General features: G+C 42.4%; 1 protein-coding gene and 1 long non-coding RNA gene across 5 annotated transcripts in view; both read right to left on the bottom strand.

Moving 5' to 3' along the window:
- Positions 1-19,970, bottom strand: part of LOC306931418 — a 29,692-nt gene extending 9,722 nt beyond the window's left edge. Inside the window, exon 1 of the long non-coding RNA XR_013791018.1 lies at positions 19,531-19,970. This is a non-coding gene — a long non-coding RNA (uncharacterized lncRNA). The remainder of the gene's footprint in view (positions 1-19,530) is intronic.
- A 1,169-nt stretch (positions 19,971-21,139) lies between these two features.
- LOC306931103 (protein brambleberry-like) lies at positions 21,140-26,235 on the bottom strand. Of its 4 annotated transcripts, none has more exons than XM_079512305.1 (10): positions 26,157-26,235; positions 25,580-25,816; positions 23,808-24,027; positions 23,200-23,292; positions 22,772-22,987; positions 22,534-22,668; positions 22,333-22,412; positions 22,044-22,106; positions 21,849-21,947; positions 21,140-21,445 (listed from the first exon to the last, which is right to left on the bottom strand). In XM_079512305.1, exons 2-9 carry the CDS (start codon positions 25,808-25,810, stop codon positions 21,903-21,905), a joined length of 1,083 nt encoding a protein of 360 aa, XP_079368431.1. In that variant the 5' UTR covers positions 25,811-25,816; positions 26,157-26,235; the 3' UTR covers positions 21,140-21,445; positions 21,849-21,902. The 4 variants fall into 4 exon arrangements, with proteins under 4 accessions (XP_079368431.1, XP_079368430.1, XP_079368429.1 ...); XM_079512304.1 differs by having other exon boundaries at positions 26,055-26,183; XM_079512303.1 differs by lacking the exon at positions 26,157-26,235 and adding an exon at positions 26,012-26,149.
- Between the last annotated feature and the right edge of the window lie 269 nt (positions 26,236-26,504).

Raw genomic sequence — 26,504 nt, 5'->3', positions numbered from 1 at the left:
ACCTATATCCACCTTGGCTGGTAGACATGTTTTTTGAGTTGTGCAACCACTCCAAGGAACAGCAATGTCCGTGTTAACCTATGTTTGTGTGTGACTATGTTTGTGTGTGACTATGTTTGTGTGTGACTCATGTGTGACTCATGAGTACCAGTAGGGGCGCTGTTGTGCCAGAAACAGAGAGAGAGAGAGATAGTGCTGCACTGTTCCATGCTGATGAGAGAGAGAGAGACGGGTGTGATTTTTTAAAGCTTGAAAAAGTAAAATTCACAATTAGAGGCTCAGTCGAGAAATTCCATGCTAGATGGCAACCCTTCATATCACACTTCAACAACTTGGAAACACACCCGAGCGATCAGTCGTATTTTAATTGAATACCTCCTTGGGACAATTTCAATGTCCCAAGGAGGTATATGGGTAGGCTATATTATACAAATGTCTATTTTGTAATCGTTTGTTTTATTCTCCGTTTATATTTCTACATTCATGTCACGTTTTCTATTTTCTGTTCATTTTATTTATTTATTTTTTCCTTATTCAATTCTTATGTTTTGCCTCCCCTAGGGCCCATGGGAGGGTGGGAGGGAGAATGGGAGGGTAGGCTGGGCAAGCGTGACCACTCTTGGTCATTCTGCCCAACCTAAGGGGAAGGGTTGCACAAAAAAGGGGGGGAAATGTCACTGACAATAATAACGATGTAAACCTAACTCTGTACTTCTCCCTGAATAAAGAAATATATATAAAAAAAATAATTAAAAGAAACCTGAGATATCCCGGGTATGGCATAGATTGTGTTAAATATATTGCCTAACCCTGATCCTAGCAGGATGCGAGGAGTTGTTTAACAACCAAACTAAATGAGCCTCTCTCTACATGTCCCTCCAGATTAGGGGAAAGTATTATTTAGATCCACACAGACAGATCGGTCAGGGGTGTTGCATAACAACATGCAGCCGTAACTTCGAATTATGGGAACAATGTGACTTGTAAACAGTTCTCTTTTTTTACAAGCAGCCAAAATGCTTCACGGTGCACTTTTAGAATACTCCCAAATTGCCAACAATTTTGGACAAAAGGGAGGCATTCAAGCAAGTAAATGTAGGCAAGTGTTTTAGCCTGCTATCTCTGGCTTGTTCGAAGGCCCCTCTCCTGCTCTGGACCCTCTGAAGCACAGGTTCTCAACGTGGGATCCGGGGACCCCCATGGGTCCTTGAGGGTCCCCCCCAGCCAATAATTTATTGGATAGTACCAAATGGAACTTATAGGCCTGATAGAGTGTAGGGGTCGTAGAGATTTTGTTTTTGTCAAATGGGGGTCCCTGGCCTAATCAACTGGGGGTCCTTAAGTTGTCATTAAAAAAAAAAAGGTTGAGAATCTCTGTTCTCTGTTCCGAGTCATTGTCTCCAGACGAGAATCTTAAAGTAAGTAAGTAGGTACATTTTATTTATAAAGCACTTTTTCAAACAAAAGTTACAAAGTGCTGTACAGTGGTCAACAAGGTAATAAAAACAATCAAATTAAAACACAAGATTAATAACACAACAAGAAACTTGTTAAACTGGATGTTTCTACATGCACCAGTACAACAACCATGAAAGCCATACCAGAGCTGAACCTCATGCACCCATGGCCGTGAGCAATCTTTGGAGAGATTTGGTGTAGAGGGAGGTCTAGCATAGATCAGTGGCACTCCGGTCAACTACTACAGTACTGTACATATAGGATTGAAGTGGTTAAGTAGAATGAACACTATCGATGGCACTTGGTATGAAGGACTTCTTGAATACGTTTTTAGTTGCCAATGAAAACTCTAAAGTAATGCTGCACAATATATCGGTATCGTATCGATATCGAGGTGTGAACATGTGCAATATCAGTATCGTAAAAAGGCAACGGTATCGCGATATTCATCGTTGATAAATCATCCACTTCTAAAGCCAGCAACATTCACTGTTTTAGCCTGTGCCCCTCCTCGAAAAATAAACCACCACTCCGTTTCTCCCTCTTTCATGCTCCTGTTGGGGTGTGTGTGTGTGTGTGTGTGTGTGTGGCACACACTTAAAATATAGAATATTACATTTTAACGGTAATATCGTATCGATATCGCACTATTTGGCATAAAGCCCTACTCTATAAAGTGCATCGGTCTTCAACAGGGATCCCTCAGGGGGGGGGGGGGGGGGGGGGAAATCTGTGTAATTACCTGGAACTTGGGCTGAAATCTGTGTAATTACCTGGAAATTAGGCTGGAATGGCTTAGGGTCGACGACAGAGTACAGCATCTTGCAATGGGTCTGGTCCACAAGATTCGATACACCACCAAGATACCCATGTACCTGTCTAGATACTTCCTTAATGTTAATGAAGTCCACACCCACAACACCAGAGGGAGTGCAACGAACCATGTCCTCCCAGATTCGGCACAAACAAGGGACTAAATTCATTTCGCTCCTATGCCACCAAAATGTGGAACGCCCTACCAACTGTCATTAAGACATGCGAATCCCTTGACTCTTTCAAAACCGCTCTCAAAGGGCACCTACGGACGGCTGCAATTCGAAACTGGCCCCTGTAAAATCGGAATCCCTCAAACACGAACGCAAGGACAACACAAGAGACGGTCGCGGCCACACAGCCAACTCAAGGTATGGCCACTGAGCCAACTTGGGGACCCAACGCAAGGACAACACAAGAGACGGTCACGGCCACACAGCCAACTCAAGGTACGGCCACGGAGCCGACTTGGGGACCCAACGCAGCTCCTCCAAGGAAAACAAACAAATTAACGGAGCTGAACGTGAATCCCCCCCACCGCCCACCCCTTTTTTTTCCCCTCACTGTATATGTTTCTTTTCCCTTTTTACCTCCTTTATGATGAATTCCTGTTCTGTCTATAGAAGTGTCTATTTGTACGTCTCTAAATGTTTTGATGATTTGAACATGGTGGACCCTATTGGAAACAAGTGTAATGCTTAATTGGGTCATCCACTCACAGTTAACAGCCTTTGTATTGAGTTTGTGCTTGAAATGTACTGTAATTCTGCAAACTGTTAATAAATTCTTCAATCAATCTTCAATCAATCAATCACTTATTTTCTTTTAATCACTTGAACCCTAGCATCCCTATTCTGAGGGGAACATTTGCCGAAAATAACAGATTTGGTGTAGAGGGAAAGAAAATCACACCTGTGAAGTGAGGGGCACTTTACCAACCCTTATCATCTTACATCATCGCGATATATCGCCGATTTGCTCAGTGACAGACCAAACAAACATTAAACTCTGTTCATTGTTAATGGCATTTAATGTTTGTGTTAGTGACAAAACAAACATTAAACTCTATCCATTCTCAATGGTGTTTTTAATGTTTGTCTAGACAAGACAAACATTAAACCTGTATAAACAGTAGGATGGGTTAGCACCCCTCAAAAAAGTACAGACCAAGTACAGAGCCAAAGGTAAAATTTACAAAGTATTGAGGGTTTAAGTGGTTAAATGTCTGAAACATGGACCAAACATTAATAGAAAAGATCGTTTGTAGACAACACTGATAGTGCTGTCAAATACAGCCATCTATGAAATCTATGAAAAAAAGTATACCGGTAATTAATCTGCAACACAATTTTATACAGCAGGTGTACCTGCTGAGTGTCTCTCTCAGCCAAGGGGTCCTCTGTCTGAAAAACATGGAACACACCTGCTCTAGTGCCTTCTGGAGATCAAAGGTTCAAACTGTCTGAAGAGAGAATAGGAGCTATCCGCTGCAGGACACTCCTCGCTTTCTCTTTCTTTCTGTAAAACGGTGAGTCATGAGTTGGCAAACATAGGGGGTTTGCCAATTCTTTTACCTGCCATCGACACAATCATTGAGAGTTTATTCTGAGATCAAGTTACCGTGCCAGGCAGGAGTTGTCAAGTCATAACACCAGTTCTGAAAGTCTGCTGACTCACGCGGCTGTGTGATCAGAAGTGATCGATTGCCAGACATTTTAATAGGAGTAAACATTTCTCTTCTGGGTTGTGAACTAAAAGTTTGGGGAAGTTGGGAACCATATTTTCAATATCATTCAAGATCAAGTTAAGATAGACACTGATAGGATGAAACCCAATTCTCAGAGACAGAACTAAATGTGGAATGAGGAGCATATCTGGAACAAACTTCCAGAAAACTGCGGGACTGCTTAGCTCTGCCAATTCTTTTAAATCAAAGCTGAAATCTCTGTTGATTGTTGTAATTTTATTCCCTTATCTTTCACTTTTATTTTAACTTATTTGATTAATTGTATTCAAATGTCCCTTTACAATGCGTTTCTTTAGCACTGTCTTAATGCTCTGTGTTGTTATGCTTAATGTCTTGTGTAGCACATTGAATTGTCTTGTTGAAATGTGCCATTACTTAATGAACTTGCCTCTTACTTCAATCAATCGGCCATCTGCTGAGCATAACGATGATGACAATGAAGAGTGAGTGTTCTCCCTGAGCACCTTCAATGACACTTAACCACTTATGCCCTAGTTTGTACTTCGTCATATAATGGTGTGACACAACAATTGCAAAAATACCTGATTGAGGTACCCAAGCTTGAAGATCTGCTATTTTGAATGGCCCCATCATTGTGTCGGTGGCCTCATGGCTCGTAGACCCCTGGCGTACTGTCATGGCAGACCCCCCTGAAAATCGACCCCGTTTTCTGCTCCAGGGAAGGAGCGCCACAGTTTGTGATTGGGTGAGATGGGCCGTGGGGTAGGGAGCGCTCGGCTGTGTCGCAACTCGGACGGGGCTGAGTCAGCTCAAGAGAACTTGGTAAGGTTCGACACGGCAACTCACTCGCTTTAGCTCGCTCGGTGGTGTCTCTCGTGGCTCAAGTACGCTTGAGCAACGCCGTCGTAAATAATAGGCTTTAATTGACCTAGATCTACAGCAATGGCGGTATAAGTGTTAAATTAAACTTTACAAAGGACTGTTGAAAGTGGTTAAAATATATTTTTTAGTCACAGAATTGCGACGCCGCCCTAAAACTATAGGGCGAAAGTCCCACCCACCCGGGGCATATAGTTCGCCCCTGAACAGTGTTTGTGTCACGTACATTTGGTGCAGATTGGAGCAACAGTGCACCTGTGGCACCCAGGGTCCCCTGACATGGTTCCTGGGGGTCACACATGGCCCCTGGTGTGACTGTTCTCATGCCAGACACCTGAACAGTGTTTGTGACAACTAAGTTTGGTGTGGATTCGAGCGACGGTGCACCTTGCTATGTCTGTGACGCATTAACTGACAAAGTAAAAAAGTGAAAAAGTACACATTTATATAATGAGTAGTAAAATAAAGGGCCACCTACAAATCAACTACAATTCTCAGCCTTAGATATGACCTGCTGTACTAACTATAGGGTCATGGATTTGGATAGGCACATGCACACCAAATCAGCGTCATATCATTTTGCATTGGGCTTCTACAGGATAGCCCTGCTCAGTTCTGAGTTGTTTCATCATACAAACGCTGTAGAAGGCCTAAAGGCGTTTATTTTCTTAAGGGTAAAAATACTATGGGATTTTGAATACACTTCCTTGGCAGGGTACGTGGTTTTGACAACAGGCCATATCTGTAACTATGAAACTACAATGTTCATAATTGCTCAAGGCTCTGAAGAGATGGCAGCAGAAGGTTTTCCGTTTTGTAAGTGCTATTTTAATCCTCGCCCCATCATCTTTCTTCACATACCGCAGTCAATGCTTTATTATTTTTGCATCGTACCAATAATATTCTTCTCGATCGACAGTCATAATTTGTTATTGCAGTGAAAGGAAGAAAATCTCCAATGAGTGACTCTCCCGCATCCAAATTATCCAATCAGTGCAGCATATAATTGCAGCAGACAGTTGTGTGTTTTTATCGACCACCTCCTTTTGATTGCATGAATGTAGCCATCAATCTCTCTCTGAGCAGTCATCATTCAACTCCATTGTGTTGCATGGAGCTATTCAAAACTATTCAACAAGAAGCACAAAGGAGCTTTTTTCCCCCTAAAGCTTGACCGGCGAAATGGAACATGACTGGATTTTATTGGGTATTTTGTGAAAGTCTGCATCCTGTTTTGCAACCTCTAAAAAAGGGGGATGGCTGAGAATGAGGAAAACAAGGAACGTGGCCATAATAAAAACAAATCAATATTCTGAAACTCTCTGGGGTTAAAGTTGTATACTCGACAGACAACAGCTGACCTAGAAGGAACTGTGAGAGTATGCGTCTCTCTCTCAAAAATCCTCATACGTGTAATATTGATGAAGCAAAGAGCTACAGAATGATAAGTAGTAATAGTCATAATTAATGCATGCATCCATTAGGGTCTGTCTAAACGTGCCATAACAGTTCGAGGCAGGCAGAATGGAGACCTATAGCGTGTGCTCCAAGCCCCCAGTAAGGCTATCCAATGTTGAAGATGCCACTACCTACTGGCGAAATGTGGAATTGCAGCACTTAATGGAAGTGGACGGACGTCCATGACGTCACGTGAAAAGCCCGGACCTCAAAATTGAGGTCCGGGGCTAGGCTAGGCTAAACTTCCGCTCGCTCGAGCCATTGAGTTATAATTATACTTCCGGAAGTCTTCCGGGTGCTTCAAAACGCCACTGAGCAACTTCCACTGAAATGAATAGCGGGGGGGTTCGGTCTCTATCCTTTATATACTCTATTGTGTGCTCCCCTGCACCAGTGGTTCACAAACTGTGGTGTCCAGGTGAGCCCCACACAATATTATAATTGCTATTATGTGCAAAAAGTACATTCATTTAACTATATTACAGTATTTTCGTGTAAGATAGTTTTCCAATACAGAGGCCAATTCTGTGACAAAAAAATATATTTTAACCACTTTCAACAGTCCTTTGTAAAGTTTAATTTAACACTTATACCGCCATTGCTGTAGATCTAGGTCAATTCAAGCCTACTATTTAAGGCTATGCTTAACGCCATTGCCGTAGATCAATGGCAATTGCGCTTTTACGGTCGATCTGAGCCATAATGCTACTTACGTTAGCATCGGGTAGCTAGCTGTTGTTGTCACAACACTGGGTCGACCCATCTTAGATCGTCAGCACCATAATAATCCATTATATCTGTTTCTTCCAATCGCCTGTATCTCCCAGATGGCATTTTTGGTCAAAACAATGTTTCTTTGATGGCACAGAGCCGACGATGTGGAGTTCCCCGGTATAGATCCATCTTACAAGGACTGTCCAGGACCCGTTTCGCTTACTAGTTTATGTTCACTTCCGGAAGTCTGGAAATGTGGCTTTTCAAAATAAGAGCTCAACTGGGAAAAATGCTGGCGTGAATTAAATCCTAATTTGTCAATAAATGCTAAAGGCTAAAGTGTTAATTATTTTTTTTATTTTAAAGATTTGGGAAGAAATGTACAAGCTCGCAACAATACTTGTAGATCTGCTATTTTCGCTATGAATACAGGGATGCCTGCCAGGATGATGATTTTGACTTGCTCAGTGGTGTGCCTTGGAGACGCCCTATACACTGAAAGGTGAGGCCTGAGAACTGGGTCTGAACCCGGACTTCTTATTAAAGTCGATTCACTGCCCTCATCCATAATCCCGAACAGCCTGAATGCAGCAGGTTTTTTCCTCAAACTCCAGTTCAGCGTCTATTCTTACGAGAGAAAGCGATGTGCCGTCTGTCCCAGGTCTTGGTCACGACATGTGAACGTCATGACGGCGCGGCCACCATCCTTTCACAATGCACCATGCTGAAGCATGCAGACAACTCGACACAAATCACATCCCTTGACGAAATAGTCTGCGGGGACAAAGTGCAAAACGATGCCTTTAATGCTGTGAAAACGCATTTTTTAGCAGCCCGTCACGGTAGCTTAACTGGCTTGCCGCTCACTCCTCGTCTCAAGTTTGTTCGCTCGTCTCGGGCTGACAATGCCTTGGGGGAATTGTGTTCAGACACATTTGCATTTAGCGCCACTGGAATCATGGCCTTTGAAGGAGGGTTATGGGAATGCAAAGTGACACGGGAGGAGAAAGCCTGTGAAGGTTTGGGTTGTAAATGTTTTCTTTTACAGTATCTAGCCCACACGTTTATGCTGTGTTTCGCTGCTGGAGAGTTGGGAGGGTTACAAGGCTTCAGGGGTCTTTTTCCATTAGGGATCTCAATCCAACACACCCTCCCAGGCAGCCTCTGCCTGACTTCAAAAGGTGTTAGTGGAAACGGTGTGCGTGCGTGCGTGCGTGCAGGCAGGCAGGCAGGCAGGCAGGCAGACGCGCGCACACGCACACGCACACGCACACACACACACACACACACACACACACACACACACACACACACAAAGGGTGACTTGAAAAATAGCAAATTTACATACAGTAGAACACATTCGAAAATCGTATATTTTCGGTGACACGGCACACGCAACAAAGTATAAATCAGGCGCACGCACAACACACACCAAGTACATACATTCTCCTTCACTTCCGAAAGCATCCTCTGTAGTCCTAAGTCAAAGAACTGTTTGTCGTCTGAAAATACATTCACCAACCTGTGCATAATGAGATCTAAAAGTCATGAGACACTACAGGCAGGGAACATCTTTCAGCTCACTGGCTATTGCTATATTCCTAAACGTACTGTTGATATTCCACCTTCCTTACAGAATAAATCATAACCAATCTGTGTGCCCATACCCGAGGCAGGGTTGGCGAAAGGGCCTTTCTGTGTGGAGTTTGCATGTTCTCCCCATGTCCCCTAGGGCAGGTACCCTCACAAAAAAACATGCAGTAATATGGAGGGGAAAGGAACTGGTTAGAATAATGTGTTCCTTCCACGTGCTACGTCCGGCCTGGGAAACTCCCCCCTGTCAGGTGAAAAGAAGCAGCTTGGACTCCTCATGCATAGAAGGAGGCATGAGGTCAGACCGCTGCCCTCCCCAGGTTGGCAGAGGAAGTTTAGCACCCAGGATTACATTAGAAAATTGACACTGGGAGAATGGTTTGCAAAATCGTGGGATAGAAATTATATAATAATAATATAATAATAACCAATCTGTATGGTAGAGAATGTCTAGCACACGAACCTGGTGTCAGGTAGTACTGCCATAAATTCATAAGCACACATAGGCCCTCATTTATCAACTCGGCATACGCCAAAATATGGGTGCACGCCGAAATTACCGCAATTATTCGGCATTTACCATTTCCGCAAAACCTTGAATTTGAACGTGTGCCAGGACAAAAATCACGTTTATTATTGACACGGGAGCTGTCGTACGCTTTGTCCTCACCTGTTGTAGAACAGCGGAGCAGCATTGTTTGACCAGCTGAGAGGCTGTCACAGACATCTAAACATATGTTTTCACTCCTAAAATGTATAAAACTAATAATACATGTGAAAAAAATATATTTTGTAAAGGCATGTCATATGAAATTGGTAGGATATTTCCAAGTGTGCAAGCAATTAAAATGGCGCAATTAAAAACAATGTTGCAAGTCATGCTTAAGCCATTTAAACAGTGTTTTGCATGAGCGCAAACCGGTAGCCCCCCCGCGAGTGGCAAATCGAGTGGCAAAATGAGTGACAAAGTGAATTTAATGTTGTTTAAAGTAATTTAATGCAATCAAATAGGACTTTTCTGTTTAGATGTATGGGCTGTCAAGGCCAGAAAGTAGTTTTTTGCCACTCGGTAGGCATTCCCGCATAACTTCCGGGTATGATGATGATGTCACACGCATACCCTCTATAGTTAACCTCCATGACATGGATCGAGAGGCATTTGCATAGCTGCAGCTATAGCTCTTCTTTTAGCAGATAAGTAAGCCTGGGACCGAGGCTATGCTGCTATAGTCAAGTCTACCAACCAACGGCAACTGCAATCTACAGCCATGTCTTTCTCGCGTTACGTCTCGTCCTTTTAATTAAGGATGAAACCCAATAAATGTGACATGCCGACAGTGCCGAGGCAGCGCAAGTGGGGACCGCATTTTTTTTTTTTTGGGAAAATCACGGGGTGCCCAACTTCACGGACCTCCACTATAGCCTACCACCAGTACCACATAAGGTTTAGGCTGCGCAGGGAGGCAGTCTAATATACAGTAATGTCATAAACGTGCATGAGGAGCTATTTGCAAAACAGCATTTGTCACGGGCTGTGCGTGCCCAATCTCATTCCAATGACGTGAGCAATGTTATTTAATTAATGCTTCACAGAATCACAGGTTCAGGTTTTCGTTCACTAATCTTGTTGTATATTAAATGAATAAACATTGTACATACAACTAACAACACACAGTGACAGTTGCTTGCAAGTTGCGTGTGCGTGCGTGCGTCTGTGTGTGTGTGTGTATGAGAGGGGGAGTGAGGCTGGCGGGCAGCAAGGCAAGGCTTGACTTTTTTCGTCATGTAACTATGGTTTCCAAGGTCGTACTGCAGTCGCAAAAACGAGGGCGAGGCTTGATTTCATAGGGCGTGCCAGATAGATTTCAGCCGTCACATGTATTAACGTCGGAACGAAATTAAAGAAGGATCAGCTGTTTGCGATCACTTTATAAATGCCGTGGCGACGTGGGTGTACTACGAAACCTACACTCGAGTTTGGGGCAGATTTTACACTCAATTGATAAATGAGGGCCATAATCTCAGCTCTCTATCAAGGTTTGATGGCATGTCAAAAAGATAAAAAATAGCTGCAAATTAAATGGAAATTATAAATGAGTGGTGCAAAATGAGAAATGGACTGAAAACCAAGAAGACGACATAAATATAAATGAAAAAAGATTCACATAAAAACGGTTATGTGCTCTGCTGTGGATGTCTTGCAGAGCAACAACCACGGGAGTATCTTCTATAGAGAGGCATTCTTGCATGCAATTCTCTACTCAAAACATAATGGGGTTAGCATGCATGTGCATAAGCGTGTGCATGCATGGATGCGTGTAACTTTCTTCATTAACCCATTCAGGCCTGATGTCGAAATTTAAAAAAAAAAGTTTTCTAAATCATGACAATTTTCGGAAAGATTTGAGGCACATTTTAACGATTTTTCAAAAATAGCAGACCTACAAGTTCATAGCGCGCCACTCGGTGGCGCGCTATGAGCTTGTAGATCTGCTATTTTTCAATAGCTAAATTATAACATAATGTTTAAAACACAAAGGGGTTCCCACCCAAAATGGGTTAATGGTTAATGTGGTTAAACGCTAACGTGACATGGATGTGTTCCAGGTCTCAATGGATTAAACCAGGGTTTCTCCACGTATACGGGCCCCGCGTCATAGGCCTGCATTCAACTTAATTATTCAGATGTTCTTTGCCTCTTAGTTCCAGCCCACTGGCACATGTTAATGTGAAATTAGTCTCACGTTTAGCGTGCTGATCATTGTGTGTGCATGCCGTTGTCATTCCAACATCACACTAAAAACCAAGCTCTGAATAAATCAAGGACGTGTTGTGTCAACTTGTCTAAGAGTGACATTCATTCCCAAATACTGTATGAATATTGTTTGTTGTTGTCATACGATCTTAATGATTGTGTCGTGGTGATGCAATACCCTGGCATTATTATTGTATGTACATATGCAGTATGCACTGGAGTGGATTAACTATTGTCTTATACTTACTGTCGGTCTGCTAAATAGCAATGGGAGTTTCATCCGCACTACTACTTATATGGTGAGTTACGGCAGATGTACAGCATCTAAATTGTGGCAGTGCAGTGATAATTTACAATATTATTGACTGAAGTGGTAAACGGTAAATGGTATTGCATTTCTATAGCACTTTTCTAGTCGTCCGACCACTCAAAGTGCTTTACACACATTCCATCACAACTATGCTAGGCACCAACCTGCTTGTTAGGATGTTGGGTACAGTGTCTTGGTCAAGGATACAATGTGATGTCACACTACCTCCCGAGACCCCTAAATGAAAGTAATGTCAAAATGGGTTTCGAGAAAATATCATAATATCACATCACATGTCAATAGTAAGTACTGTAGTCTCGCATTGCCAAACTATCGAAGATCTCTGCCTATCGATACTAAGTGATTGGTTCTCAAAGTGGGGCCCAGCGACCCCCAGGGGTCCTTGGGTGGGTTCCAGGGGTACCCCGGAACACTAGTTAAACACAAATCTTCTCTTCTAGGGGTTGCTGGCTCAAAACATTTTCAAATGTTCAAATGAATATCAATGTGGGGGTCCATTACATTAAAATAAACCTACGCCAATGCGAAAAAAGCTCTGTAATGGAGCGGAGGCACCACTCAAAACGTAGGGTACTTTATTAAAGTTAAAATGTTTGACTCTTCAGGGCAAACCTACGCCTATACTGCATTGAACCAATCGTGTCACTGCCCCAACATGAAGGACCGCCCAAAACACTTTGGATAGATTCTGCAATGCAGTTTTAGAGAAGCGTTTAGTCTGACTTATGAGTCTAATATCAAGCAACACTACAAGCAAGGATGCAAACTCCTCCGGCTTCTCTCCAATTAGTGAGACAACACAAAAAAAACAAAAAAAAACAAAGTCATACAGTTATGTGAACCTTTAACTTTAACCTTTTTTATCTTCCAGATTAAGAAAGCAATTCAAAGGCTTGAAGGAACCTGGCCTGAACCTGTTCCCTGTAAACTGTCAGAGACACTGGTATAACATTTCATTTACTCTTTGTACCAAACCAAAGACATGACTTTCGTTTTCAAAGACTCCTTTTTTTTCCTTTGGACTTGAACTGAAATTTGTGTAACTCCTCTTTGAATTGAGCAAACAAAAGGAGACACGTGGCCTCAGGCCCTCAGCAGGGCAGCCTTTGCTATATTACGATTTGATGTTCTGTGTTCACCTACGTAAAAGAAATGGCAGAGGGTCGGCACTCGGCACACACAGACCAAGAACAAAGGCATGGAGGGATAACAATGAAATGTTTGCTGCAGTGTTGCACGCAAGAGGTATGAAGACCTTCAGAGTAGCTCAGAGGGGGTGTGTGTGTGTGGGGGGGGGGGGGGGGGGGATTATAGAGCACATGGGAGCATGTACTGTATATATCATTTGACTAATTACTGTTCCATGCTCTAATTACAATTCAACAGGGACACACTCATCTCACACACTTGCCCATGCAAGATCTCTTTCCTGCTTCCATTGTCAATCACACAGAGGGGGAATGAGACAAGCTCCATCCTTTCTTCTCCTCCTCTCCATCTTTCCCCTAGCCTAGATAATCCTCAATGATTCCTGTCCCTAGATAATCATCAATGATTGCAGTCTTCTTCATACAATCTTCACTTTATCTTCAGTCTTTCACTCTAATGAACCCGCCTTTCCTCTGTGCCTTGACCCCCCCCTCCTCCCCCACCTCATATCTAACCCACCTGTCCAAAAACAATATTGTATTTTCTTAAATTGTATTTTTGAGTGGTGCAACCACTCCAAGGAACAGCAATGTCCGTGTCCGTGTGACACCTATGGGACTCGTGTTAACCTATGTTTGTGTGTGACTCATGTGTGACTCATGAGTACCAGTAGGGGCGCTGTTGTGCCAGAAACAGAGAGAGAGAAATAGTGCTGCACTGTTGCCTGCTAATGAGAGCGAGAGAGAGAGAGAGAAGGGGGGGAGTTGCACCACTCAGTTCACACGGGTGTGATTTTTGATGTACAATGGTGTCGTGCAAAAATAGACGACCTACAAGCTGTAGGTCGTCCAAAATAGGGATACTATTCTACTTGATAATAGAACATCATAAAATGTGGTTCTCTTGCCAAAGCGACAGTTAGTTCACTGATTTATAGGAGTCAAGTGGGTGAGGTAGAAATAATTCAGAATTCCTGTGAAAGGGGATTCAATCAACATGCAAAGTAAATGCAAACTTTATGGTCCACCGCCATTTATTTTAAGGGAGATCCCATAAAGTGAAGGCTTGGCCTGCAGCACCTATTATCCATGTGGACTGAGGCGAAATAGTGAGATCCAAGATAGTTTGGGGTGTGGATGCTTGCCATAAATCATGTTTCCCCTCCAGTAATTTTTAATCAAACCCTGTCCGTTTCAAGGTTGTAATAGTTTTGGATTCTTCATTATAGTTTAGTTTTAGTTAGTTTTGACATTTTCTTTCTTCTAATTCAGTTAGTTTTTAGAGTGGGTTTGCTATAGTTTTTATTTGGATGAAAATGCTTTAGTTATAGTTATTAGTTTTTTTCATACTTTGCTTTATTTGTCAGGTATAGGATTCAAAAAGATTGAAGTAATGTGTCATAAAACCTCAAATATACAAGTTAAAAAATATAAACTCAGCAACAAAAGTTCAGAAATGTAACTTTGGTCCTTTATTTCTCCACTTTGATAATACCAATTGGTATTATGTTTTATATAATTGTAATCGTTGATCGTTGTCACCTGTACAACGAGGTATAGTCTGTATAGATTGTAAGGATCGGGCATTTGTGGAATGAGAAACACAGCTAAATGTGTGGGTAGGCCCCCAAAAATTGATATACCAACCCTTGCTTTGAGTTGCTTAGTGGATTGGATGATTGCACTCTCCCACAGTAATAAGGGAAACACAACACGTGGTTCTGTTGGTCGCACGTACAGCACGTATAAATTCATACAGCACGCCCAAGCTGATCCCACAAGTGTTCAATTGGGTTGAGGTCTGGACTGGAATGGTAGGCCACTCCATCCTCTCCACTCCTAAATTTTGGAGGTACTCTGTGATCCTGGCATCTATGGGGCGAGCGTTGTCATCCTGGAGGATGGCGTTAGGTCCCAGATTCTGAAGATATGGGATCGCCACTGGCTCCAGAATCTCACTGCATTGAGATTGCTTTTAATGATGACAAGTTGTCTTGCCTGTGAGAGAGATACTGTTCCATACCAAACCAAGCTGTTGTGGCAAGAGTGAATACCAACCACTTGCTTTGGGGTATGGGCAACATTGGGCAATGTTTTGGGGGCGCTACCCACACATTTAGCTGTGTTGCTCATTCCACGAATGCACGGTCCTTATACAATAGGCCTACCTTCAGACGTGCTCCACATATTTTACGATCATCCTTTTCCACAAGGCACTTCCTTGCGTCTGTCTCGCTGTCATATTCAAAGTAATCCCATATTGGACTGTGTCTCTTTCTTCCAACTCTTTTTTCCAAGTAACATGCAGTCAGTTTCAGGCAGTGCAGAATGTTAACAAGCGACGGAAAGTGTGGCTACATGCTGCCGTACGGTGCTGAAAACTGCCCTAACACTTGTTGGAGAAATGAGGAAATGAATCGAATGAATTTAAAAGGTTTATATTATAAATATCCGAAAAGGCATATAAATATTGATAAAAACTAAAGTCTATAATTTCAGTTAGTTTCAGTTAGTTTTGTGATCACACAATTTCAGTTTAGTTATCGTTTTTTTATTTTGTATTAGTTAGTGTATTCTAGTTCATTTTTTAGTTAGTTTTAGTTAACTATTATAACCTTGGTATGTTTGCCCATAACCTGAACGGACTGGGGTCTGTATGGCAAGTTTAAACTGATAATGCAACCCTCTATCCATTTTTTGTATGAAACTGATCTGTGTCAAATTAAATATAATATGAGCATTTGTGCCTGTCGTAGACATGCGCAGAGCAAGTTCAGTCAGGGAACCTCAGTGCAGTTGCTGCCGGCCGTTAATTGGGCCGCCTCAGCATCACGCTCTCATTCACATGATTCACTCAGCCAATCACACACTCACTCCATCTTCATACCGGCTACTTTAACCGGAGGTTTGCATTCCTCCTCCTGCTTCCTTGCTTGCTGCTGCTGTATCAGCGCGTTGCTGTATACAAACCTGCTGCTCACCCACCTCCACCCCCAGTCGTTTTGGATCTACTGTTTAGGTACGGGGGATTCAGAGTCCCTATGGTCGGGACTGATGCGCTTGATCTGAGTACCTAAAAAGCAGATCCAATCGCCAAACCATAATAAATATATTGCTCATCTCCATCCATTCTTGAGTTGTCCTGACTGAACTATAATTGTATGGGGTTGCCCATGCTTGGGTTCAAAGAGGATGCTGTTTGCCACTTGAGACTAATGACACTTATTTCCTATTGACACACAGTCAAATGTGTAAACCCATTTTGGGCGGGAACCCCTATTGGTGTTAGCATTATGTTATGCTTTAGCTATTGAAAAATAGCAGATCTACAAGCTCATAGCGCGCCACCGAGTGGCGCGCTACAAGCTTGTAGGTCTGCTATTTTTGAAAAATCGAAGAACGACTGACATAGAAACATAGCTTTTTCAGAAAATGTAGAAGACATTTTTAGAATCTGATCTCAGGTCAAAATGGGTTAATTTAACTCAAGAGAGTATATGGTAACAAATGCAATATATCTTTGTGTGTGAAAATCCAAAAGTATTAATATAGAGTTTTACAACTACAATCTAGTCAAGTTCAGAACTTCAGACAATCACTCACTGAAAACAAGCAGGTCTCAGTCACGCAGAGCATGCAACTCGGACAGGGTCTGATGCCACATGTTGAACGTCGCCAATCAGAGCCTCACTAAATGCATGCATTGGTCAATGAGGAAGTGTGCAGGGAGGTTGAATGATACTAAACAAGCACTCCTCCAAAACCCCACACCACCGTGGGGGTCCCGCCAGTGAGGAACTGATTGGATTGTGTGTTTTCGTCAAGGTTAGGGTTGTGATCCTTAATTCCTTAACGTTTCTCTCTTAACGGTCCGATTCCTTAACGGTTCCACTTAGCGATTCCTATATACACCTCACTCGTTCTTAACACATTCCATGCTCAGCCAATCAGCTGAGCACATTCCGTGCTCATACACACAAACCCACAAAGCTGTGCATATAGGAGGGGCGCCCCTCAAAAATCTACAAACAAAAAAAAACAGTGCCCTCTGCGGAATGTGTTCTTGAGAGATTACTGGTATTGTAATTGCAAAGCAGACTTGGAAGTCCACATACCAGCTCTTGACAGTGTGATGAAACCGGTTCTAGAAACGGTTCCAAATGGTATGCAACCGATTCCAGTTCCTCAATGTTGGATCCGGTTCCTCCCATTCCGAAACATTGAAGACAAAAGTGAAGATGGAAAAGTGAGGACACACATTGTGATTGGCCGGCGTGATTGGGTGGGAGATGTGCCATTGGTTGAGCATCGCATAACGATAGTGGCACAGGGGACACCTGTTGTATATGTGGCTGGTAGAGAGAGATATCAGACATTGCACAATACACGAGAGATACAATACTTGGACCTCTTAAAAGGATCCATGGCTTGCCTTAAAACATTATACTTGCCCTCTACATCTAAAATAAAAATATAAAAACACCCATCTTTCATAAAAAAAGAATCTTTCACTCAATAGGAACTGCTCCTGTCGCAAGTTGATGATGTCCTATGTCCACATGGTCTAGCCCTACCGTTTCCTGTCTGTCAGTCAAATCTCGCAATACCTCCGAGCCAGAAACTCTACCTGATGCCGTTTAGATCCTCAAATAAAATTATATACTGTGCACTCTGTGCACATCGAAAAGCAAGTGATTAGAAAACAACCTGTGATATGTCTTTTTATATTCCTGAACCGATTATATGACAAAGGTCTCAATTGTTCAGAAATAATGTTTGTTATGAGCTGGTCCAGCCGGCTCCATTCACTGCCATGTATATTCATTGAACTTCCGGTGTGAGTTTTGGCTCCCATGAAAGTGTCCATAAATGGTAAATGGTGCATTTATATAGCGCCTTTATCCAAGGCGCTTTACATAGATTGTGCATTACATTCACCCATTCATACACCGATTGCGGCGGAAGCCATGCAAGGTACCTACCAACCAGCACATCGGGAGCAATTTGGGGTTCAGTGTCTTGCCCAAGGACACTTCGACATGTAGACAGGAGGAGCCAGGATTCGAACCGCCGACCCATGGATCATTGGACGACCTGCTCTACCTCCTGAGCCACAGTCGCCCATGAAAGTGTCATGGCGCAGCCCAGTCACGTGACCATTTCCTTTCCTTCTGAAAGCTTCCTTGGAATACACCAGGAATATTTGCATATTATAGCTGCATCCGGGGGTCTATTGGAGACCCCCGGACCTCCAGAGAGACACAAACCTTTGACATCGAGAAAGACGCAAATCTGTCTCCATAGCGATGATTTGATTGACTGAGCAAAGTACATTTTGAAGAGAAAAGTGAGGGCAGAAAATTGGATGGAAAGATGGAAAAGCGAGGATGCAAATTGTGATTGGCCAGAATGAGATGATTTATGTCTGTATGATGATATTAGCGCCCCTCACTTCACACACTTATTTTTTATGAATAGAGAATAATATTTGATGTGTACAATTAGTGAACAGAGACAATTTTATTTAAATCACACCATTAAACCTGCTATCCATAACCTGTATGGCCTTGAACCCTGGTCTCCCACGTGGCATGGGACACCAAATATCTACCACTCAGCTTGTCCAAATGAGGTAATCCCCGGATTCCCGCTGGGGAGATATTGCATTTATGGGCTTCATGCAGGACTACTTGTCAACCAGTAAAGGTGTCCTACTCATATTAGTGTATAAATGTCTCAATGGAAGAGTAGGGAGACCACCTCCAACCACAGAAGAGGTACTAGTTATATTGTATATTAACATACTCTGCCATACAGATTGGTAAAGTTTAATTCAAGTTTAATCAACCGTTTGCACTATAAGCAATTCATAATTTAGGCATTTATCAGATGCATTTTTAACCAGAGCGACTTACAGTAAGCATACATATTCATTTTTTGATTAGTATTATATAGTTTGTCTGTCATTAGGCCTAGGCCTAAAAATAAAATAAAAAAGGGTACCTTGCAAGCATCATTCTGGTCAATAAATGAGCCTGGCATCTGTCTAAATAACAAAATACCAGTATTCAGTTTTAACTTGTCAATGCATCAAGTGCTACGGGCTAAGGTGGCCAAAGTAACCCACACAGTATAAATAAATGTTAATCAATAGTTACATTATTTAACAGTACTAGGTACATACTACATACTGTCTACTTAGACTTGTGTTACTTGCCTGCGCTTCATATTCCACTTAACATAACAAAACCTCTGCCGCCATCTAGCGAGTAAAAGAGGAGTTGCAGTACGAGCTGGTATAAATACAACTGTAGGGCATTCAATCATCCAATGTGGTTATGAAATAACTATTGTAGCTAGCGAGGTAACATCAGGTACGGTCGCCCCTTTTCCATCTCGCCCCACTACTCTGGGGCGAGCAGTCTCGTATTCCTATCAGGTCATATAGTCTACAATGTCTGCTTTTCTCAATGCTGACCACATCTTTTCAAGAGACTGAAAAAACTAATAAAGTATGGTATGCTGCCAACAAATGTAATATAGGCCTAGGCCTAATACTCAAGAAAGACACTATTCCAAAAAGAAAAGAAAAATAACTCTTTAAATCATATAAGACACAGTGACACACTATACACGCTCACGTGATTATATTGTTTACTTGTTGCCTACTCACGGTTATATGTTGATTGATGATAGTCTATGGTCTTCTTGCCTGATGGAGTCCAGCGATAGATTTATGACAGCCAGCTGGGGCTATTTGTTAATGATCAGTAGGCCTATTAAATAAACAGTAGCCCAAGGGCTCAAATCAGATCCAAAACAAAACTTGTTAGTGTGTGTGCGTGTTTGTTTTTCTCTTGGTGTTATGCCTTTGCGCACACCTGTGGCATGGCTGGCTTGATTAACTATGTTGCTAATTCTCAAGTCTTCGCTCTTAAAAGTTAAACATTCAAAAGCTTAACATAAAGCGACAGTAAAAGTTTGACGTTCCCCCGCTCATCGCCTCCTCCTTTCAAAATTCTATACGCAGGTCAGCAGCTCCTGACTGACATATCAGCAACATAATTTCTAAGACTAAGATCAGCCAGACTTGATTTCCGGCAGGCTGTACAGGCGCACACTCACCTCAACAGTGCCACAGGCTAATCACCTCCATGCCACGCCCCATCGATGAAATAATTTGTTCAAAAGTAGCCCAGACCAAGTATTAACTGCATACATGAATGTACTTTTCAGATGGTCGACATTTCGTTAAATATATATATATATATTCTAATTCATTGATAGGATATTTTTGATTTTCTTGAGCTGTACGCCATAATCAAGATTAAAACAAAAAGGTTTTAAATACTTCACTTTATGCACAATGAATATATATATATGAAAGTTTCACTTTTTCAATTATATTACGGAATAAATTTAACTTTTAAACACAATATTCTAATTCATTGAGATGGACCTGTATAGTCCCTTTGATCCTTGAGCAGTGCACCACAACTTCACACTGGAGTCAACACCCATCTACCAGGAGATTTGAGAGCACTTTGTGATTCAGTATGTTGACAAGCTTTTATGGAGATGCTGATTTTGCTTTCCACAATTTTACTAATTGGTGTACTGACCATGGTATTACTTTACAGTGCTTATTTTACTGACCAGCCAACTGGCCTGACCCCCACAGAGCTTATTTTCATTTTATTTTAAAGGTTTAAAATACTTCATGGACAATGCATTGATAATATGAAAGTTTAACTTTTTGAATTATATTACAGAAGCAAACTTTTGCACAATTCCTTTTTTTTCCTTTTCGAAGGAGCTGTTGATTGCCTCAGAGGCACAGAGGAAACAGAGCCTGTTAAAGCTGTACATGTAACTAGGTACCATTATGCCTTTCAAACCAGTCAGGAACGGCATGTTATAGGAATAGGAACCCTCCTATTTAGTCAATTGTGTTACAACAGCAGACAGAATTCCTGCCCATTACTTGCATTCAGGAGTTGTGGCGGTCAAGTAGGGAGGACCATAGACATAGAAAAGTAGACTCCTCTTCCGGCACTCTGGCGGATGCTCTCAAGTGAGGGCAAGCTTCCGTGTGGGTGCCAAATAAGAAATAACAATGAAAAGGGACGTGAGTCACATGACTGGAGGCTGCCACGACACTCTAACTATGGCCGCACTTCCGCCCTCTGTGCGAGACAGGTCACTCCAGTGAATTGCATGAGGCATCTACCTTTCCATGTCCATTATTATGCAATGATGTTTTGAAATGAATGAACTTGAAATACTGAAGCAATAAAATCTTTAATAAAAAAAGTAAAAACTGTCCAAGACATTTCAACAATCAAGATAAAAGCAATGCATGTTCTCAAACATGTCATAAGCAACAAGGTTACTGGGGTTTTAGTTTTAGGAAGCAGACTAACCTTTAGCAAGGAAACTACAGCAAATATCATTAGACAGTTAAGGATTGACATAAGAGGTATAACCTCCTTCATGTAATCTGCAGAAGTCCTGTCCTTTCGCAGCCCTCTTCTTACAAGCCTTTCCAGTCTTTGTAATGCCATTGCACAGCTGACGGAGACAGAGAGCTACATCAGGAAAAATAAAAGATGACATTAGTACATGGAACAAAAGCAAACACAATGAGTAATGAATTATGACTGTTCTGACAACCCTGAAAAAAGTTGGTGATGATGACCTTACGATAAAGGATAGAGTTTGTACAACAGATGGTGCAACTATTCACAATTGTAGTTCTTCCTTGGCCTACTGGGAGTGTGCTTGCAAGTTTCATGCCGGGGATGAGCTGTTCATGAGAGCAAACTATGGTCTGCATTTGCCACGGTTCCCACCACTTCCACCGGCATGGAAACTGGAAGCTTCATGCTGAAAAGTTATAGACTGGATAATATTGGACATGTTTCTAGTGTCGTGTGTGATCGTCCTTTAGGGGCCGAGTTATACATATATACACACAACAAAAGAACTAACCCATTGCTGGTTAAAGACTGATTAGGGCTAGGACTTCGGAATTCACCATCTGCATCAAAAACACTTCCCAAGTTTCTTAAGTGTGTCTTCCATGAGTGCCTTAAAGAGAGAAAAAAATAAAAATATAAAACAGAAATGTGCATGAACTATAATATATACAGTATATACATACATACACACACACAGTACACTCACCGTGGACTGGCTGAGTGGGCCTATGAACTTTGGTGTGGATCGACAGCGTTGCTTTGAGAATACCTATACACAAGAAAAATCACTCGTGTAAAGTGAGGGGCACGATTATCATACATAATCACATTCTGGCCATTCACTTTTGGTGTCCTCACTTTTCTGTCCCAACCTTTTATTCTCACTTTTTAAGCCCTCTGCCAATCAAATCACTATGGGGAACACACACACACAAAGCTGGGCATAGGCCCCTCAAAAAACATGAGGCATGACATGCATTTGAAAGTTTACACACATTCAGTGTCCTGCTGCACACTATTGAGACAGCCGTCTTGATCCAGCAGATCAGGTGCCAGGGATCCATCCGGTTCATCTCTGAAGATGAAGAGATAAGATAAAGAAATTAAATAAGATGCAGACAATCAGATAAAACCAACAGGCAGTAACTTTGTCTGGTATGCTTGTGCCAACCCTAGTGAGTTATCTGCAGCCTCACCGCTCTGGTGTAGAGGATCGACATCGATGGTAGGATCATGCTTCTCTGCTTCCACAATTTCGCATGGGGGCAGGCTGGCTGGCTTCACCTTGAGCCGAGTGTACGCCCAAAGCAGCTGATTCACACAGCAGTGACCTGTGCAAGCATGTCATACACTTAAGATAATTAAAATAACCAAAACAAAAAAAAAAAGGAGCCTCATCATATAATCATATCCATCACCAATAGAAGTCCATACCCAAAGAAAGAGTAAGTAGCAACCGGCTGAGGCTTTTCAGATCCTGGCTAATGCAGTGCTGGTTGAGCAGAGCCACTGCATTAAGGGGCACAGTGAGCACCAGCATGAACCGGGTGAAAAGGGGCCAGCCAAGGATTGCCAGTAGAACTGCACACAGTAAGAAATGACGTATTGTGTGCACAATGGCACAGGTCCACATGGCAGCTAGTCTCAGACCTGAAATCACAGAGGCACAACAGAAAAGTGTCTGAAAATACACATTTGGCCATATTGCAGGTTTCATTGATTTGCAGGCCAGTGCTTGTGAGACATGTCAGGCAGAATACTCTTACTGCTGGTTATGATATCAAATGGGTATCAGAGCCCCATCAGTCCAGAGAAGTTGCATCGTCACAGTGACATTTTCGTAAAATGGACGTGATTCTCACCTGCCCAGCCGAGGTAGCCCTGGATGATGTGAAGCCGCTCTTCTAGACGGTACTGCATGTTGTCAAGGTGGTGGCACACCAGTGTGCCATTCTCTAGAGGATGCCATGAGACAGCAAGTGATATACTTTGCTTGTACAAATACACCTACTAGTCAAGGTAAACTTTATTGTCGACAAGGGAAATTTGTCTTGGGCTTTCACCCCAGCTACAGCCACACATAAAATATCAATGACAGACAAAAATACATTACAGAGGGAGACACAACATTACATCATTGCACACATGTGGATAATCTAGCCTCACACAGTTACTGCTGTTTCAGAGCCTCGTTCAGCATCTTGGTTGATGCTGGTACAAACGATTTTTTAAATCTGATGTACTTCCACTTTGGTTCTTTGTATCTTCTCCCAGAGGGCAGAAGTACTTACTAGCGTAAGATAACTACTTTTTTCCACTGCAACTTAAAATGACCACCTGCTAAAGCGTGCCGAGTTAAGCATGCTTTGCTTCACTCAGCCATGTGAATGTAAAAAACTGTGAAATCTGTAAAGTCAAATCGGTGGTCAAACCGAGTATTTTGAATATCCAAAGATTCACACATTCTCACCCATCCTCTGTGTGATGACCTGAATGAGCTGTGCAAGTTCCTGTCCAGAGGCGATGAGGGCCTTTTCTTGGCTGAGATGCTTCAGGTTGGAACTCAGGGAACTCTCCAGCTGCTCCTGACCTTTCCACAGCTCCCCCTGTTGAGACTGCAAAGCACTGTGGCCCTGCAATAGCTTGTCCAAGGAGGCAGAAGTCAGCTCCCTCAGCTCCAGCTGTCCCTCCTGTTATAATGGAACGTGGACATGAGGCAAGACATACCATTACAGCTTGCCCTCCAAACAAATGTGCAAAAGTCAACACAGCAACTCTACCTTCAAGTCATTCATTGCATCCAGTTGGCTGGTAGCTGTGGAGATTAGTGCGTTGACAGTCAGCTCTGCCCTACGGCGGAACTGCTGCTGGCGAGTGGCATAGCACACAGAGCGTGCTCGACTGCTCACTATGTGGTATGCAGTCCACTAGCCGCAATTTGCAACTCTAGATTTTTTTACAATGGGATGAATCTAGAGTTGCAATACCCTCCATTGACTCCCCACTCATCATTTTGCGTTTGCGATCTGCTGGTCTTAAACGACGTTAAACTCACCAACATTGCAGCTGTAGTCCAAGCTTGAATTTTGCTCTTGCAATCTGCAAAGCTTGTTTTTCATAAAAATCCCCCGTAGACATGTTATGAGCTACTTTCTGTCCAAAATATTCCACAAGTGATATTCCGATCCGCCATTTTGTAATTCTGCGACGGGCCGTAAAACAAGACGTGAGGGGGAGAGCTTGTTTAATAGAATCTTACCTGCGCAGGTAAGACACCCAAAGAAGAAGCCGACGCAGCGCGACGCCCCGTCACGCACGGCCTTCTATTAAACAAGCGCTCTCCCACAAGTCTTGTTTTACGGCAGGTTGAAAAAATACAAAATGGCGGCTCGGAATATCACTTGTGGAATATTTTGGACAGAAAGTAGCTCATAACATGTCTACGGGGGATTTTTATGAAAAACAAGCTTTGCAGATTGCAAGAGCAAAATTCAAGCTTGGACTACAGCTGCAATGTTGGTGAGTTTAACGTCGTTTAAGACCAGCAGATCGCAAACGCAAAATGAGTGGGGAGTCAAAGGAGGGTATTGCAACTCTAGATTCATCCCATTGTAAAAAAATCTAGAGTTGCAAATTGCGGCCCTCCACCTCTGCCTGGCAGTTGAAAAGGACCACTCCTAATTTGGCAAGCTGCTCTTCCGACAGGCTTCCACAGGTTGACTTCAACTGACCAACCACCTGGGACACAACAGAACTTCTTACCAGTGATTCCCAAACCTTTCCATATGAGAAAATCACCACCCATCTTACCACTTAACATAGCAGCTGGGCTGTGTGTATTATAATGATCAAATTGATTGTGTTCCCGATTTGATCATCAAATTAAACATAGTATACCGGTAGGCCTACTTAAAGCTCTTTTTTACTTGTAACATCTAATTTTTTCTAGGTTTTAAAGAAAGAATTCTTAAGTGCCATTCATACTAGGAACCATGCATACATACATGCATAGACATGCATGCATACATACATAGTAATGTTAACAAAGTCTTGTGTTCTGCCAATTATTTGAGAGCCCACTTGCAATCAATATACTCCTATACAAATCACTGCAGCAATGCTAAAGTGATAAAGGTACCACAGTGATTGATGGCGAACAGTGACAACAAATTTTGAATTCTTATGAGAACATTTTGATTTAGATGCTATTCTTTGCAGTATGCATTCCCTGTCAAAAAATACCTGTGAATGACAGATATCCAAAGGGCTGAGGTTCATCTGCCTTCTTTCAGACATTAACTTCTCATCTGCAACAGCCATCTCAAAAGGGACATCTCCTGTGTGTGTTTCGGGAGCTTGCTGTTGTGGTGTTGGAGTGGCAGCTGTAAGAGACTCCGTTTGCTTGAGCCACCCAAATAATCCACTGGCTGCAGGACACTGCAACAACACGACCAGCAAAAAGAGATGCTTCATGGCGAGCTGCGAAAGAAAGCAATGTGCAATTAGGCCTGATGCTAACTTTACTTGAAGATGAACTACTGCTTCTACGATTGTGCCCTGGGACTTTCGGTTTTAAATCTCAAATCGAAATCAGACCAGCCTCTCCTCTTTAGCGTATTTTAAAGCTTTTTATAATATATAAATATTTTGTCATCTTAAGAACAGTTTCTTTACCATTTGTGCTGTGATGTAGTGTGGTTAGAGTTAACAAACTTACAAAGGCTTAAACTCAGGTGAGGTTTAGTGAGGTTTGAGTTTGACACAAACTAACTAAAATGAACACGAGTGACCAGTTCCAAAACAAACTATCAGTTACTACCTTATCAGTGTGCACACAAAATAGCAGAAAGGAAAAGATAATGTATAGGGCACAACAGGTTTTTATAGGGCAAGAGCCAATCAGTGAACTGCTTACACCTGGGTAATTGGGGGTGTGATGTGGACATGCATGCACTACCCTGAAATAGTGAAATGGGACTGATGTCCCTGTTACACATGCATGAATGATGTAACATTTCCTCTGTGATAGAATGAAGAGATGATTGGCCTACTAATAGAGGGTATGATGCGCATGCATAAAGTGAGTTTATCAATCAGATAGAACGTTTCTCTCATCATCAGTAGCCTATATTAGTGATTTTCTGGCGCCATCTTCTGGCGAAACATG

This window comes from Electrona antarctica (genome assembly GCF_951216825.1).
Source record: "Electrona antarctica genome assembly, chromosome: 10".
Taxonomy (NCBI): domain Eukaryota; kingdom Metazoa; phylum Chordata; class Actinopteri; order Myctophiformes; family Myctophidae; genus Electrona; species Electrona antarctica.
Note: the sequence above shows the minus strand (reverse complement) of the source record. Positions and strands in the feature narration are given on the sequence as shown.